The following is a 14,781-nucleotide window of genomic DNA, read 5'->3' on the forward strand; positions in this document are numbered from 1 at the left end:
ATTTTGGATCAAGTCTGAAATTCGATAAAAAAGTTGATAAGATAGAGAGTAGCGTTTCTGCACAATAATGCACGTTGGAAATTTCTCAAATGGTCAATTGCATTTGGGGCGCGAGTGTATATCTAATGTTGACAGAAGTGGTAGGCCAGTTGATGCTTTAACTCCAGCCAATGTTGCTTTTCTTGACTGGTTTATTTTGGATCAAGTCTGAAATTCGATAAAAAAGTTGATGAGATAGAGAGTAGCGTTTCTGCACAATAATGCACGTCCGCACACTGTGCATGCCACAGTGGATTTGTTGAGAGTGTAGATGAGATGGTCTGGTACATCCGGCACACAGGGCAGACTTCAGATCTGTTTGGAATTCGGATCTCCGCGAGAAGCTGCGCGTGGAAGGCAGTTTGTTTGCTATGGATGTTGTAAATCGACACCCTCATAAATTAGATGTTCCCTCTAAACGGATATTCCAGCTAAATATTTTAAATAAAAATTATTAAAAAATAGTGACGAAGCGGTGATGCCATCATGACTTAAAGACCGGTCCGAATATGTCTATGCTTCTGGCATTAGAAAGTATGTGGGCTGTAGAGGACATGTGTTTTAGTAGAGGGTGACTATGGTCCTTTTTTAATCCACTGCTGGATGAAGGCCTCAGCATTCAATGACGATCCTTGGGGTTGTTTGGTCATTCTGCAGTGCAGGTTTAGTGAAGGGGGTTCAGAACTGGTGGCCAGGAATCAAACTCGTTCAGCCTAGTACGCTCATCACTGTCCCACCACTCGACCATAGAGGGAGACTATGTAGATGTATGTTCTGTTTGTCATTAATTCTAACAACTGTTTTCTGCAAAAACATATTTGTCTTTGTTGAAACACCCACATATCTATCTGGATGTTGACATGGATAGCTGGATATTTGTTCCTATTGTTAGCCGGTTGAATATGCATGGATGTTAACATGCAGAATGGTACTCCTTCGCCTAGATTCCGGAGATGGCCATACTCATGCGTTTCCATTATGCTGATTCTCCCCTATTAGAGAACACATACTGGGGGCGACTGGGATATTGGTAAATATGGCTGATTTAACTATTCCCTCTCTCCCTCACCCTGCAGGGGATGTGCTGCCCCCTCACCTGCAGGCCCCTCGCAGGCCTGGCCTCGGCACGGTGGGAAAGCACATCAAGCTTCTGGCAAACTACTTTGAGGTGGACATCCCAAAAATCGAGGTGCATCACTACGACCTGGACATCAAGCCCGAGAAATGTCCTCGAAGAGTCAACAGGTGCCTAAATGTCTTCGTATACTGCACGCTGCTAAGCTCGTCGCCAGATGGTGTGTTGGTACCCGCCTATGATTCAGCGCTTTGGTTATTGATGGATTGGATAAAGATTTGTGAGACTCCTAAACAGCTCGGCTGTAAGGTAACGAGAAAATGGTGGTACAGCAAGTGAGTTGATGAACCTGTTTGTGCAGACATCTGCAAATGATATTTCTTCATATGTATGTGGGTTTTTGTTTAATGCATGGCCATACCTGGAAGGCTGAGGCCAGGGATTTAGCGGCAGCTGTTGATCTACCTTTGGCATCCTTTGCAGTGATGTAATTCATTACGATGACTTCCTATGCACAGCCTCGTTTTAACTGTAGTCTATTTTGGAGGTGTTCTGGCTGGATTGGCCTGTTTTATCCACTTGGTCTGGTTGGTCCAGACTACCGGGTAATGTGAACATCGCTATTGAGGCCTATCAATTGAGGTATGTTTAACCCGTTGCCCCAGGAGAAGAGATTGACCTCTGAATTGAGTTAAAGACAGTTCTGCTCTCAAATAACCATTACCCTGAAGAGATTTGTGGTCTCAATAGGCTTTCACCGAGTTAAAAATTAAGAGAATTTTTTTTATAGTAAATAAAATAAGAATATCTCTTCAAACAGCATGGCTTTGCTCTGTCACATGTGCTCATCATTACTGCTGGCACTGATGTCATTGTGCAAACGTATTGCTCTTCGCCTTGTAGTAATTTAAATGTCATTTTTCCTGTATAATTGTTTTCTCGTCTCTCGTGGGAACCAGGGAGGTCGTGGACTACCTGGTCAACCGCTCCAATGTGCAGTTTTTCCGGGATCGGAAGCCGGTGTTCGATGGCCGGAAAAACCTGTACACGGCGAGTGCACTGCCCGTCGGAAGAGACAAGGTCCTTGCTGCAAAAGCACAAATTAACAAAACATCTCAACATATTTGTCAACAACACTGCCTTTAAAAACGAAAAAAACCTTATAATAGGCAACATTGAGCAATTGCCAATTAGCTCGGTTGGCGACGTATGGTTCGAAAGAAGTTCAACATACAGTCATAACTCGGTATACGACCGCTTTGGAATACGTCGTGTTTTGACGAGAAAAAAATGTCTTGGGATACGACGTCTTGCTTGGGATACAACGTCTTGCTAGAACTTGTATGGGTCGGGATGAGTCACCGTGTCCCCGCGTAGACCCCGTTCACGACTGAGACAAAGCGCCGCTCCTCAGTCTGCCTGCAGATCTCGTTCAGTGCACAACCCTTGCTATAACTCTGCGCATTTTCACGTGCTTTTTGTAATTTTAACGCTTCTCAGCAAGGTAAAGTCACGTTAAATTTCATTTTTACTTAAATTTACTTGTGCATTTATTTTAATGTATGTATGCATTTTAGTAATAATAAGTAGTGTCTACATTATGTTATACAACCACATTAATGTATAATATGCCATATAAAATATAATTTCTTATACTCTGGAACGGATTATTTCCTTTCCATTTATTGCTTATGGGAAAAATTCGTCTGGTAGACGTCATTTTCGGTATAAGTCCTCCTTCATAAGTCCTCCTACCTTCTGGAACGAATTAACGACGTATACCGAGGTACCACTGTACATATATACATACAGACTGAAGAGGTAGAGCACTAATCTCTCTGGTCTCTTTATTCGAAGAGGACGTCATCTCTCTGGCCTATTAGTGTTGTGAAGAAGGGCTATTTTCCAAAATGACACCTGTTATATACTTCTTAAGGCAGTATTATTGACGAAGTTGTTGATTTGTTTTAGAGATTCATGCGTGTTGTGTGTGCTTTGTTTGTGGCAAAGGTTTCTCTACACTCATTACGTGCATGCTATTACAGCAAATCCCCTCCCCAGCTAGTCAGACCCTGGCTATGCAGAATTCACACTATGCGGAATTCAAGCCAGAGCAGGTAGAATAATCAAAAAGTGAAAATACGTATTGTAAACATAATATAATAAATATAACAAAGGAATGTACATAAATTGTATTTAATTGTATGTTTTGTCATTTAAAATATATAATACAGTATACTAGAACATGTTAAATTGTTTATAATGAAGTGTTATTATTGTGTTTAGTTTGTTGTCCTACCCTCGCGCCTCCAATTACCACGGGTGGCTACTTACAGTATGAAATAAGTTCAACATGTATATACAAATGTACTCGCGTTCATATGTGAGTGGTGGAGTGGGTTGATAGGAGCCGGGCAATGGGGGATAGGCGTGGGGTGGTGGGGGATAGGGGGATTTGGCATACCCCCGGGACCAACGGACATATATACTGTACCGCACAGCACACAGCACATAATGTATGGATTATTTTTTGGTCTGTGCAATAACACGCTACACATACTATATACCATGCATGTTCCGTTGTTTTTTTCTACAAAGATTTTTGTTGAAATGGCTAGCCGGACCTTTCAGCTAGCTGGACTAATTCTGGCCATCAACCTGGTTCTGTTTATTTCCCAAGTTTCTTACATGGCGCATGGAGATCTACGAATGAAATGCGCCTTACAAATGTAAATAATAATTAGTCCGGCTAGCTGGAGTTTTACCATAACCAAGATTCTGGAAAAAGACTAATACATTTAATTTTCCGTCGTTGTTGCCGCCGCCATCGCTCCGCTGGTGCAGGTGGAGCTCGAGGTGACGCTGCCGGGCGAGGGTAAGGACCGTGTGTTCAAGGTGGCGCTCAAGTGGGTGGGCTACGTGAGCTGGCACGCGCTGCACGACGCGCTCGCGGGCCGCATCATGCAGGTTCCCCAGGACCCTGTGCAGGCGGTGGACGTAGTGCTACGACACCTGCCCTCCATGCGGTGAGTGGAAATTCTACATTGCTGTGGAGGAGGCGGTCACTCTCTCTGTCCGGAATTGGCAGGCTTGTGAGCGCCGTGGTGGTGATATCTTATCTGCCTCGCCTGATATGCAGGAGGTTGTGGGTTCGATCGCGACTCTTGTCGCTTGTATATCTGGAGTTTGAATGTTCTCCCCATGGTCGCATGGATTTTTCTCAGGGTCCTCTGGTTTTTTCCTCCGCATTTAGAATCGACATGCGTTTAGAGTAGGGCATTTGGCTGCTATAAATTTCCACGTGAAAAACCACTTCGTTGAGCTATCATTTGTGGCCAGGTCGCTTCTGAAAAAGAGCTGTATAGCTCAGTAAGCCTTACCTGGTAAAATAAAAAAAATAGTGTCGCTCGTAGATTTAGTTTAAAGATCCGATGAGATTTTGCCGCTATCATGGTGATTTGTGCTTGGCACAGAGAATCAGTGGGCACTGAGAAGCGGTAGGCACAGTTATTACCAGGCTCCTTCTGCCTTTATATGGCCATTGATTAAAAATAGCAATATGGTTCAGACCACACGAGTTCCTACTTTGAAGCGCCTGTGAAGCCTGCTCTTTTGTTGCCTTTACGTGAGGGCGTTTGTCGATGCAACTACGCCCGCTCGCCACCCCACCCCCCTCACCCACCACCTCCTTCCTCCCTTGCTGATCCTCCACGCCTTACAACACCCAGCAGCAGCAGCAGATTTCAGTGGAAACGCACTTGACCAAGAAGCGTGCGCATTGAGCAATGAGCGTGCTGGGTCTCTCGGGGCCTGGCTTGCTGCTGGGCGCGTGTTGTGAAAGACAACCGCGGGATTTCTGTGCAAGTGGGAGAATAACTAGTGGAGATGGAAATGTAGCTGCAAACTGTTGTGACGAAGCATTTTCGTTTTTCTGTATGAATGTCTTTGGCATATCATGATTTTTCAAACCTTTTATGAGTGTGTGTTGAGCTTTTTATAACAAAAAAATACATGCGATGCTGTGTAAACCCACAGAAGGCGTGATTTGTGCTTATTTTGTGCACAGCAGCATAAAGAGTTTGACCTATCTCCCCCAGTAGCAATGGGTTTTCTCCAAGCACTCCAGTTCCTTCCACATAACGGAGTAGAAAAAAAAGTGAAATCTCTTTAAAGAATACATACTTTATTTGATCGATTCCTATGAGACAAGGAAACGGTCAAGCATCCCAAGCTGGATTCTTCTGAGAATAAATCTGAAGGAGTCTGTGAGATACCTCCTCGACAATGATCACGTGTTATTAATTCTATTTTTCTCGCGGTTGTATTTAAAGGTTACATGTGAACCAGACATTTCCGTTGAGCCACAAGGCCAAATTTTGCCCCTATTTGAGCATTGCAAGTAGCTATTCCAGTGGAAGCTGGGCTGGCTGCCGTTGTTATGGAATGTTATATAATAATCTATGTGAGTGATGCACGCTGAAGTCCCACAAGCATTAACATTGAGTCTAACCGCATCTTACATTCGTGCGTTGTCACACAATGTGTAATTATATGCAACATTACTATGCTGTCTAAATTAATATTTCAGAACTATTTTAAGAATCTGATTGGAAATATTAACTTTGAGACTTAAATGCGCAATGAATTTCTTGAATAAAGTATCGTGGTACCATCGTTGGCTTGTGCATGCATTTATGACTTTCATCTTTTACATGTTTACACTTGCACTGACTAATCGTGTAATTGACTCATGTAGGGTCAAAAGGTCATCACAGGCAATGCTGTTGATGCCATCACCCCTCAGCATTGTTTCCTCGGTCTGATAAATCCCACCGCTCATTCAAAGTTGACACCTGACCTTCAAAGTCCACTTTTACAATTGCGTCACCGACACCGCCATCTGGCTTTAGGTCTTCCCCATCCTAATGCCTGTCATGGTAACCTGCTGTCTGCCATTCTACACACGAGTCCCACCCATCACAGCCTCCTCATAATTAGGCTTATAATACTTTTTTTTACCACATTCTTGTCTGAACTTCAAAGTTGCTTACCATTTTTTAAATGAAATTATAAACATTTTCTGCTTTGCCATACCAGCCTTCACTCGCTAACAACACTTTTCTGAAGTCTGTTAAAGGCTATACGGGGGATCTTTGTCTTGTAGATACACGCCGGTCGGACGCTCGTTCTTCTCGTCCCCCGAGGGATACAGCCACCCATTGGGTGGTGGCCGCGAGGTCTGGTTCGGTTTCCACCAGTCTGTGAGGCCGTCCATGTGGAAGATGATGCTCAACATTGATGGTACGTGTGTGTGTGTCTGTCAGCATGCGTATGTGTGTGTCAACGTCTGTACTTGTGTCAACGTGCACGTGTGACGGTGTGTAAAATTTATCGCCACTGGGGAAACGAAGACGGTCGGACGTGGTGCTGGCCACCCACCCCCTCGTGTTCCGTGCCGGCCTTCATAGGTGCTTGCTAACAGCACTTGCCCCAACAGTCTGTTAACCGCTATACGGGGGATCTTTGTCTTTGGTTGCATGTCAGCCGGGGCGCACGCTCGCACGTGTGTGTCAGCGTGTGCACTTGAATGTGTCGGTGTGCGTGCGAGTATAATGTTATGTTTTTTTATATGCGGTCATTATTGACCTGGCTGAGACAATAAACTTGCTACACATACAAACATAATTTTGTCATCTGGTAGCTGAACCCAGATTTGAACCTAGAATCTCGGTGATGCATCTTCGGCATCCTAACCCCTGAGTTATGTGACCACAAAGAAGTCATCGCCTCATAATTTTCACTCATCTCATTAATTATGTTAAACTGGAAAAGGAGAAATATAGCTGTGCTGAGACTGAATGCAGTGTTATATCATGTTTGTATGCATGCTTGTGAGTGTGTGTGCAAGTGCTTGTGTGTGTGTGCCTATATAAATGTGTTCACGTGTGTCTGTGTGTGCGCATTTATGCTTACCACTTGGCTGGTGCAATTATTCACTAACCAAGCTATGATTCCACTTAGGATCCATTGCAAGCATCCTTAAGAAATTTCTACGGTATGTTTAGTGCAGCAGCAGCGCTGTGGTGTGTGCGCGTTGAAAGATGATTTCGTGGTTATCACACAGCTTAACAAACCTGGCAACGTGGGCTGGATTCCCAGCCATGCTTGTCAAAAATGGCAAGTGGTACTGAATTAATCTGTCTTGGCCCTTTTGAAGATTTTGACTAGGCTTTCAATGAGCACTTGGTATTTGGTAGAGTATATAAATGAACATCAGCATGGAGACGATGGTGCCTTGACGTGTTGTTGGACACACCCTCTGTTTGCGGATTGTGCTGGACTTATAAGGTGGTCACTAACAACAATTTCCCTACAGTCCATAAGACTCTATGCGGCATAAATGTGTGTATGCTTGTCTTTGTGTAGTGTCGGCCACGGCGTTTTACAAGGCTCAGCCGGTGATAGAGTTCATGTGCGAGGTGCTGGACATCCGTAACATCGACGAACAGCCCAAGCCACTCACCGACTCCCAGCGCGTGAAGTTCACGAAAGAGATCAAAGGTACAAATCCTGATCTGAGGTTAAACGGGAAAATTTTGTTTTGATAATATTGCATTAAAAAAGCCAATGTCCTCGTTGCATTGTTTAGCGTGGCCCGCGATGCTGAATGAATAAAGTTGCAAGTTGATCTTTGACACGGAAGCAACCGTTTGAAAATTGTTTTATTGCACAAGCAACAAGTACTGTAATTGGTTGGACAGGGTCACATGGTTGCCATGGCAATGTTCAATTCAACACAGCTGAATATTTGTTTTTATGTGCACAGTGACTTGGAGATAGTGAATACGAAAAACTGGGTTTATCTGTCAATGTAATGGTAAATATCATCATCTAAGTTATAGCAGTTCTACTGCTGGATTATTTTTTCCGCCTGAGGATGACCGCTTGTGTTGGCGATCGACACGTCGTGATATATTATTTTTTGTTTTCTTTTATTTTTCTACCTATGTGACTTTACCGAAAGAACCAAAGAGTAAGTTGTTATGCTCATGTTATCAATGCAGTGATGGTTAAATATTGTTTGTTGCTGATTTTCTGATCTGTGAAAAAGAGCTTCATAGCTCATCAGATTCCTCCAATTTAAATATAGATTCTGATTTAAAGTGGTAGGTCTCATGTGACCTCAGGCCCGATGAAAACGGCCTGCAGGGGTTGTAGGTTTATAGTATTTGGCTGCTATAAATTTCCACATGATTAGCTGCTTCGTTGAGCTATCATTTGTGGGCAGGTCACTTCTGAAAAAGAGCTACATAGCTCGTTGTGAGCCTTACGTGGTGAAATATATTTTTCAAATCGTTTAGTTTTCCTTTTCGCCTCACCACGCCTGCTTGAGGCTCTACTGTATACAGTGAGGGAAAAAAGTATTTGATCCCCTGCTGATTTTGTACGTTTGCCCACTGACAAATAAATGATCAGTCTCTAGTTTTAATGGTAGGTTTATTTGAACAGTGAGAGACAGAATAACAAAAAAATCCAGAAAAACGCATGTCAAAAATGTTATAAATTGATTTGCATTTTAATGAGGGAAATAAGTATTTGACCCCTCTGCAAAACATGACTTAGTACTTGGTGGCAAAACCCTTGTTGGCAATCACAGAGGTCAGACGTTTCTTGTAGTTGGCCACCAGGTTTGCACACATCTCAGGAGGGATTTTGTCCCACTCCTCTTTGCAGATCTTCTCCAAGTCATTAAGGTTTTGAGGCTGACGTTTGGCAACTCGAACCTTCAGCTCCCTCCACAGATTTTCTATGGGATTAAGGTCTAGAGACTGGCTAGGCCACTCCAGGACCTTAATGTGCTTCTTCTTGAGCCACTCCTTTGTTGCCTTGGCCGTGTGTTTTGGGTCATTGTCATGCTGGAATACCCATCCACGACCCATTTTCAATGACCTGGCTGAGGGAAGGAGGTTCTCACCCAAGATTTGACGGTACATGGCCCCGTCCATCGCCCCTTTGATGCGGTGAAGTTGTCCTGTCCCCTTAGCAGAAAAACACCCCCATAGCATAATTTTTCCACCTCCATGTTTGACGGTGGAGATGGTGTTCTTGGGGTCATAGGCAGCATTCCTCCTCCTCCAAACACGGCGAGTTGAGTTGATGCCAAAGAGCTCCATTTTGGTCTCATCTGACCACAACACTTTCACCCAGTTGTCCTCTGAATCATTCAGATGTTCATTGGCAAACTTCAGACAGACATGTATATGTGCTTTCTTGAGCCGGGGGACCCTGCGGGCGCTGCATAATTTCAGTCCTTCACGGCGTAGTGTGTTACCAATTGTTTTCTTGGTGACTATGGTCCCAGCTGCCTTGAGAGCATTGACAAGATCCTCCCGTGTAGTTCTGGGCTGATTCCTCACCGTTCTCATGATCATTGCAACTCCACGAGGTGAGATCTTGCATGGAGCCCCAGGCCGAGGGAGATTGACAGTTCTTTTGTGTTTCTTCCATTTGCGAATAATCACACCAACTGTTGTCACCTTCTCACCAAGCTGCTGGGCAATGGTCTTGTAGCCCATTCCAGCCTTGTGTAGGATTTTTGTTGTTGTTATTCTGTCTCTCACTGTTCAAATAAACCTACCATTAAAATTATAGACTGATCATTTCTTTGTCAGTGGACAAACGTACAAAATCAGCAGGGGATCAAATACTTTTTTCTCTCACTGCACATGATGAAAGGCACACAGAGAACACCATTGAATTGAATGAGTTGGCAATGCCCAACTCTGTTGTGAAACAGAAACAATGATATTGCTTTGTTTAACACGGGATGTTGCACCACATTTGAAGGCAGAAACAATGTTACGTGCACAAAGATTGCAAAACGAAGGCAGAGTTTGCAGGGAAGTCTTATACACGCGGCAGAAACATTCCAAACCACTTTACGCAGCTACTGTTTTTCTTTCATGTGTTTTGCATTCTGGAAATGTTTTTGGGGGGCTCTCGTATCGAGCCAAGAGTCAAAAGTATCGTCCTGATTAAATGAGCATCTGAGTGGTGCTCATCTCTGTTGGGGGTCTGAGCCTAGGGGTGGATATTGACCGTTTGATGGCAGGGACCAGACTATCCATAACACAATCACACAGAAGGAATTGCGATGTAAACTGAGTTTGCAAAATAGTAGCTAGAGACATGCATCCCTATACAATAAAACCTTGGATTGCGAGCATAATTCGTTCCGGAAACGTGTTTGTAATCCAAAGCACTCGTATATCAAAGCACTCGTATATCAGTTGTGATCACGTGACGCTCGGCAGACAAAGCGTACACGTAGTACTCGTATTGCAAGACCTCGCTCGTTTATCAAATTAATATTTATTTAAAAAATTTGCTCGTCTTGCAAAACACTCGTAGACCAAGCTACTCGCAATCCAAGGTTTTACTGTAACATTTTATTCATAGTCATGTGGGAGTCCATTGAGATGGTGGTTTGTCACAAGGGAGGCTTGAGGTGCAACATTTCACAGTGCATAACAATGATAAATACAACCATAAACATTTAAAATGTCAAAAAAGAATCCTTAATCATTCTGTCTAATTAATATAGAATATACAAGAACACATACAGTACAAAACAATATGGCAAAGGCAGTTCATTAACTGAACCTGAAATCATATTACAAGCTCACACTCACGCATCCTAATGTATGTGCATTATTCATGCTCGTATGCAACCTTGCATAACATTTGTTAAAGTAATTATGTTGTGAAAGTATTCGATTACCAATCCTGCCCGAGAACCTATCACATTTGAGGGTTTAATGTTGAGGAAGCTGCCTGCCAGTTTCATGGCATTTGGTTTGTGCGGTTTGTAATTTTCTTTAAAAACATGTTTCCTCGGATTGGTGGATGTAATATTTCCAAGGTATCTTAACAAGCAACATGTCGGCTCCCTTACTCGCTCGCCAGAAATAAATTCTAAAGATCTAGTCTCCTAACACCAGCTCCCCACCGCCCGCCGGGATAACTGGCCACCCACAGCAATTATGGGCCGAGCGTTCTACAACCACAGAGGCGCCGCGTGAGTGTAATGTCACTGTGAGGTGTGCGTCGTAGCCCAATATTCGCGTGGGTTCGTTACGCGTGTTGTTTGTGCCAGGCCTCAAGGTCGAGATCACGCACTGCGGGCAAATGAAACGCAAGTACAAGGTGTGCAACGTGACGCGGAGACCGGCCAGCCACCAGACGTAAGGGTGCACGCACGCACGCATGCACGCACACACGGCAACAACAGCAGTCGGCCGTTCACCACTAAGTGATGGAGATGTCACAATTGCTAGGTCCCGTACTTCTTCGAAATAATGTCCAGTGGTGAATACTCCCTGGCAGGAGGTCACGGGATAGACCCATGAATTGCGGAGTCACAGACCAGAGTGACTGACAATGGTGGTGATGCTGGTAGTGATCATTGTGGTAGTCATGATGGTGGTAGGGATGATGTTTATCGTGATGATGATGATGGTGGTTATGGCAGTAGTGATGATGGTGATAGTGGTAATTGTGGTCGTGATGATGGTGATGGTGGTGGTCATGCTAGTGTTGTTGGTGGTAGTAAAAATGGTGTTTATGTTGAATACAATGTTGGCAGAGGTGCTGGATGCAGTGATGATGACTAATTATGATGATGCATGCAATCATCGTGAAAGTGACAATGATTAATGACAATGATGGTGATGATTGTGGCAGGAATATTGAAACTGGTGATAATTACAATGATGACCACAATTGTTTTCTCCCTGCACACATATCGCCTTAATAGACTGTTTGACACCTATGAAGGCCGGCACGACACACAAGGGGGTGGGTGGCCAGAACCATGCCCAGTCACCTTTGTCTCTCTAGTGACGATATTTGCACATCGCACCAGATGCTTATTTGAGGTTGAGTCGAGCTAGGGGAGGCCCAGAACCGGTTCAGATAATCGTCGCGAGTGGTGCACCTTGAGTTGAAATTGGAATCGGGTCACCGGGTTCGTAGCACAGCGCGCATAACCACTGTGCTACTGTTCCCCATATTCATACGAACACAAACGCACACACATGCGGACCACCAGGTTCCCTCTGCAGCTGGACACGGGCCAAACGGTGGAGTGCACGGTGGCACACTACTTCCGCGACCGGCACAAGCTACAGCTCAAGTACGCACACTTGCCCTGCCTGCAGGTCGGCCAGGAGCAGAAACACACCTACCTGCCTCTCGAGGTGAGTGCCAGCACCCGCATGTATGTAAGTTGAATTTCTTTCGCATCGTACGCAGCTGCAAATCCGTCATTGGGGCCACGCAATTTCTTTTGCCCCTCTCTTCAAACCATGTGAACAGAAGGGCGTACACTCGCAGGCTTGCACCTATTCACCCCCAACAACTTGAAGATTTGGTCTTGCTTTTGCCATCTTGTTGTTTAATCGCACATTTTCCACTTGCCTCGCAAGAAAAATCGCACGTCAGCTGCGTGCAATTTGCGTACTTGATGTGTTATCAATGCTTTCACGTGCAAATTTATGCACGTGCATTGAGTCCGATAATGTTTTATATAATTCATATGCACTGTTACGTGCGTACATGTTGGCATTGCTTCTGAGCACACAACTTCTCTGCCTTTGCTCCTTGGGGGTTCGTTTCTCCTCTGCTGCCCACGCTGTCTGCAACTCTTCCTCTGCGTGTACACTGCTCGCTCCTCCTCTTCGCTGCTTGAAACCAAGCTTGAGATTTTCCTTTTTTCCCCCTCTGCCTACGCCTTCTCTCCATCCGCTGTGCTCATGCTTGCCCATATCCAAACGTTGATATTATTTCCCACTGCTTGGCATAATCATGCCACCTCTAGCATTTTTTTTTTTTTACAATAATTGCCCTTCCCTTCTCAAGTCCCTTCCCTGTTTAAAGTGCTCATTATGTTCACGTCCCCATCCTTGTACAGTGGTGTTGTATTTAGACGGTTTATACAGTCATTATTGTTTGATGTCATTACTTAAAATTGTATTGTGCTCAAGATACATGTTTCAAGTTGCGTGCGAAAGAATGATGTACTGTTTGGGTGAAACTAAACGGATACCACATGTTAGGCTGATGATTCAAACGAGATGTGAAAAGAATGACAGACAATACAGGACCTACTTAATGATGGCAGCTATACCAAAATCAATAGAGATCCTACCAACCGCCTGGTTACGAAAACCAACAACATCATAACTGATTCGACATCTTTAATCGAACCATTTAAGCGGCTTGCCTTAAAACCCTCTGCTGCTAGACCACCCAGATTTTATGACTTACCACAAATCCATAAAGAAGGCACACCACTCTGCCATATCGTCTCCACCATTGGCTCACTCACCTACAAACTGGCCCGATTTATGTCTGAGACCTTGCAACCATTCACTGGTAAGACCACCTCATCTGTACTTAACTCAGCTCACTTGATATCTTCCATTAACGACATCTCACTATCTCCAGGTGATTTGCTTGTCAGTTTCGATGTGGTATCTTTGTTTACCAAAGTTTACCAAAGCCAATGTTGTCCTGGAGAAATTTGAGAGAGATGCTATCCAGGCATCCACCCTACGTCCTTTCTTGTGGAAGAGATACGTTGATGATACGTTCGTCATCTGGCCACATGGCCTACCAGCTCTGGACCAATTCTTCAACCACATCAATTCCATACACCCAGCCATCAAATTCACCATGAAGGTGGAAAAGGATCGCAAGTTACCATTCTTGGATGTTTTAATTGAAAAAAGACCTGATGGCTCAATGGGACACTCTGTCTACAGGAAAGCCACCCATACGGATGCTTACCTTAAACCTGATTCCCACCACCATCCATCCCAGAAGTATTCCCTCATCAAAACTCTACCACAGAGCTCGTTGTATTTCCGACCATCACCACCTCGCCAGTAAACTGGAGCACATCAAGCCCTCAAGAGGAATGGATATTCGGACTACACAATCTGTAAAGCTATCAACCCAACCGTGAGGAGAGAACCATCTTGAGGACCCAATCAAAACCATCACCTTGCCATACATAGCAGGGGTCACCAAAAATATTTCCAAAATCATGAGCAAATACAAGATCCAGGTACGATTCAACACAGTACATACAATTTGTGATTTGATCCTTTCTGTGAAGGATGCGATCCCCGACATGCAATACCCCTGTGTCTACAAAATAAGCTGTGTCTGTGGCAGCAGTTACATTGGGGAAACTAAGCGACATGTCTCGGACTGGGTCCGTGAACATAAGGCAGATCTGAAACACGGTAGGACCAATACCTCAGCCGTTGCTGATCATTATTTTAACGCTGTGGGCACACACGAAATAGATTTTGCCAAGACGAAGGTACTCTGCAAACCCACTGGCTATCAAAGATTCGTCCATTAAGCCATCCATATATATATAAACACAGACACAATTTCAACCGAGAAGATGGGTACAAACTGAGCAATCATTGGAAGGACGTTATTAACCAGTTTAGGTCATAACTGGCTGTGATGTTCCTATCCTACCTGGAAGTTATTTTCGACTGAGTTACATTCACTAACACAGCCACCGTCAGCTGTGTTAGTACCTCCATGTGGCCACTGCGCTCTCTTACATTGACACGCTAATCTCTCAC

General features: G+C 44.2%; 1 protein-coding gene across 1 annotated transcript in view; it reads left to right on the plus strand.

Moving 5' to 3' along the window:
- Positions 1-14,781, plus strand: part of LOC116946559 (protein argonaute-1) — a 49,416-nt gene that overhangs the window by 5,352 nt on the left and 29,283 nt on the right. The window contains exons 2-8 of the mRNA XM_032961572.2: positions 1,116-1,284; positions 2,074-2,194; positions 3,959-4,140; positions 6,279-6,415; positions 7,541-7,675; positions 11,271-11,358; positions 12,225-12,372. Of these exons, the coding sequence (XP_032817463.1) occupies positions 1,116-1,284; positions 2,074-2,194; positions 3,959-4,140; positions 6,279-6,415; positions 7,541-7,675; positions 11,271-11,358; positions 12,225-12,372 (980 nt within the window). The remainder of the gene's footprint in view (positions 1-1,115; positions 1,285-2,073; positions 2,195-3,958; positions 4,141-6,278; positions 6,416-7,540; positions 7,676-11,270; positions 11,359-12,224; positions 12,373-14,781) is intronic.

The sequence above is a fragment of the Petromyzon marinus genome, chromosome 27 (assembly GCF_048934315.1).
Source record: "Petromyzon marinus isolate PM22_M1 ecotype Great Lakes invasive population chromosome 27, UKy_Petmar_22M1.pri1.0, whole genome shotgun sequence".
NCBI classification, from domain to species: domain Eukaryota; kingdom Metazoa; phylum Chordata; class Hyperoartia; order Petromyzontiformes; family Petromyzontidae; genus Petromyzon; species Petromyzon marinus.